Source organism: Cynoglossus semilaevis, chromosome 17 (assembly GCF_000523025.1).
Source record: "Cynoglossus semilaevis isolate Cse_v1.0 chromosome 17, Cse_v1.0, whole genome shotgun sequence".
Taxonomy (NCBI): Eukaryota; Metazoa; Chordata; class Actinopteri; order Pleuronectiformes; family Cynoglossidae; genus Cynoglossus; species Cynoglossus semilaevis.
The window spans coordinates 16,335,574-16,336,812 of NC_024323.1; the positions used below are offsets into that span (position 1 = coordinate 16,335,574).

The 1,239-nt window shown below is 58.4% G+C and overlaps 1 protein-coding gene across 1 annotated transcript in view; it reads left to right on the forward strand.

Annotated features, from left to right (window-relative positions):
• Positions 1–1,220, forward strand: part of LOC112488414 (serine/threonine-protein kinase N2-like) — a 2,828-nt gene extending 1,608 nt beyond the window's left edge. Inside the window, exons 2-3 of the mRNA XM_025064556.1 lie at positions 500–800; positions 1,024–1,220. Of these exons, the coding sequence (XP_024920324.1) occupies positions 500–800; positions 1,024–1,220 (498 nt within the window). The remainder of the gene's footprint in view (positions 1–499; positions 801–1,023) is intronic.
• Positions 1,221–1,239: the final 19 nt, after the last annotated feature.

Sequence of the window (1,239 nt, forward strand, 5' to 3'; positions counted from 1 at the left end):
GGTGGGCGGGAATCCGAGAAAAACAAATATGGAGCCCCCCTGACCCCCCCCCCGACCCCCCCACACAGATACATACACACTCCCAGTCTTTATAAAAACAATCCTAAACTTTTGATGTTTTTAATTGTCATGTGTTTAAATGTTAGCCCCCCCTTACCCCCTCCCCACCCCCAGTGGTCCATGGTCTTCTCAGCTGATGACTGATCTTCTTGTCCAGATGCCCCCAGCTCCCCAGGCTGTGACGGTCGGACGTCGGCCAACCAGCACCGGATCGCGGCCCTGGAGCGGCAGCTCAACATCGAGCTGAAGGTCAAACAGGGGGCGGAGAACATGATTCCCATCTACATGAACGGAGGAACCAAGGTGCCGGGGCTTCAGCTGGTTGACTCCTGGTGGGGGGGCAGGGGTGGGGGGGGGGGTTTCCTCCAGACTCTGTAGTTTCTCCTCCGTGTTTCTCCTCAGGACAAGAAGCTCCTGCAGATGGCGCAGCAGATGCCAGGGTGACCCAGGTGGGCTGTCAGTGCTGCAGCAGCTGGGTCTGGACCAGAACACTGACTTCTCAGACACCAGCGTGCAGCAGAGGCTGGACGAGCACCGCGAGAGGATCCGCAGGGAGATCCGCAAGGAGCTGAAGATCAAGGAGGGGGCCGAGAACCTGCGCAGGGCCACGACCGACAAGAGGAACGCCCACCAGGTGGACTCGCAGCTGCGCAGCTCCAAACGCAAACTGGAGTCTCTGCAGGCTCAGCTGCAGGAGCTGGACGCACACATCGTGGTCAAAGGTCCAGAGGACCCCAAAGGTGGAGACGGTGGCCGGAAGTCTGAGAAAAACAAATATGGAGCCCCCCTGACCCCCCCCGACCCCCCCACACAGATACATACACACTCCCAGTCTTTATAAAAACAATCCTAAACTTTTGATGTTTTTAATTGTCATGTGTTTAAATGTTAGCCCCCCCTTACCCCCTCCCCACCCCCAGTGGTCCATGGTCTTCTCAGCTGATGACTGATCTTCTTGTCCAGATGCCCCCAGCTCCCCAGGCTGTGACGGTCGGACGTCGGCCAACCAGCACCGGATCGCGGCCCTGGAGCGGCAGCTCAACATCGAGCTGAAGGTCAAACAGGGGGCGGAGAACATGATTCCCATCTACATGAACGGAGGAACCAAGGTGCCGGGGCTTCAGCTGGTTGACTCCTGGTGGGGGGGCAGGGGGGGGTGAGTTTGATCCCGACTCTCTA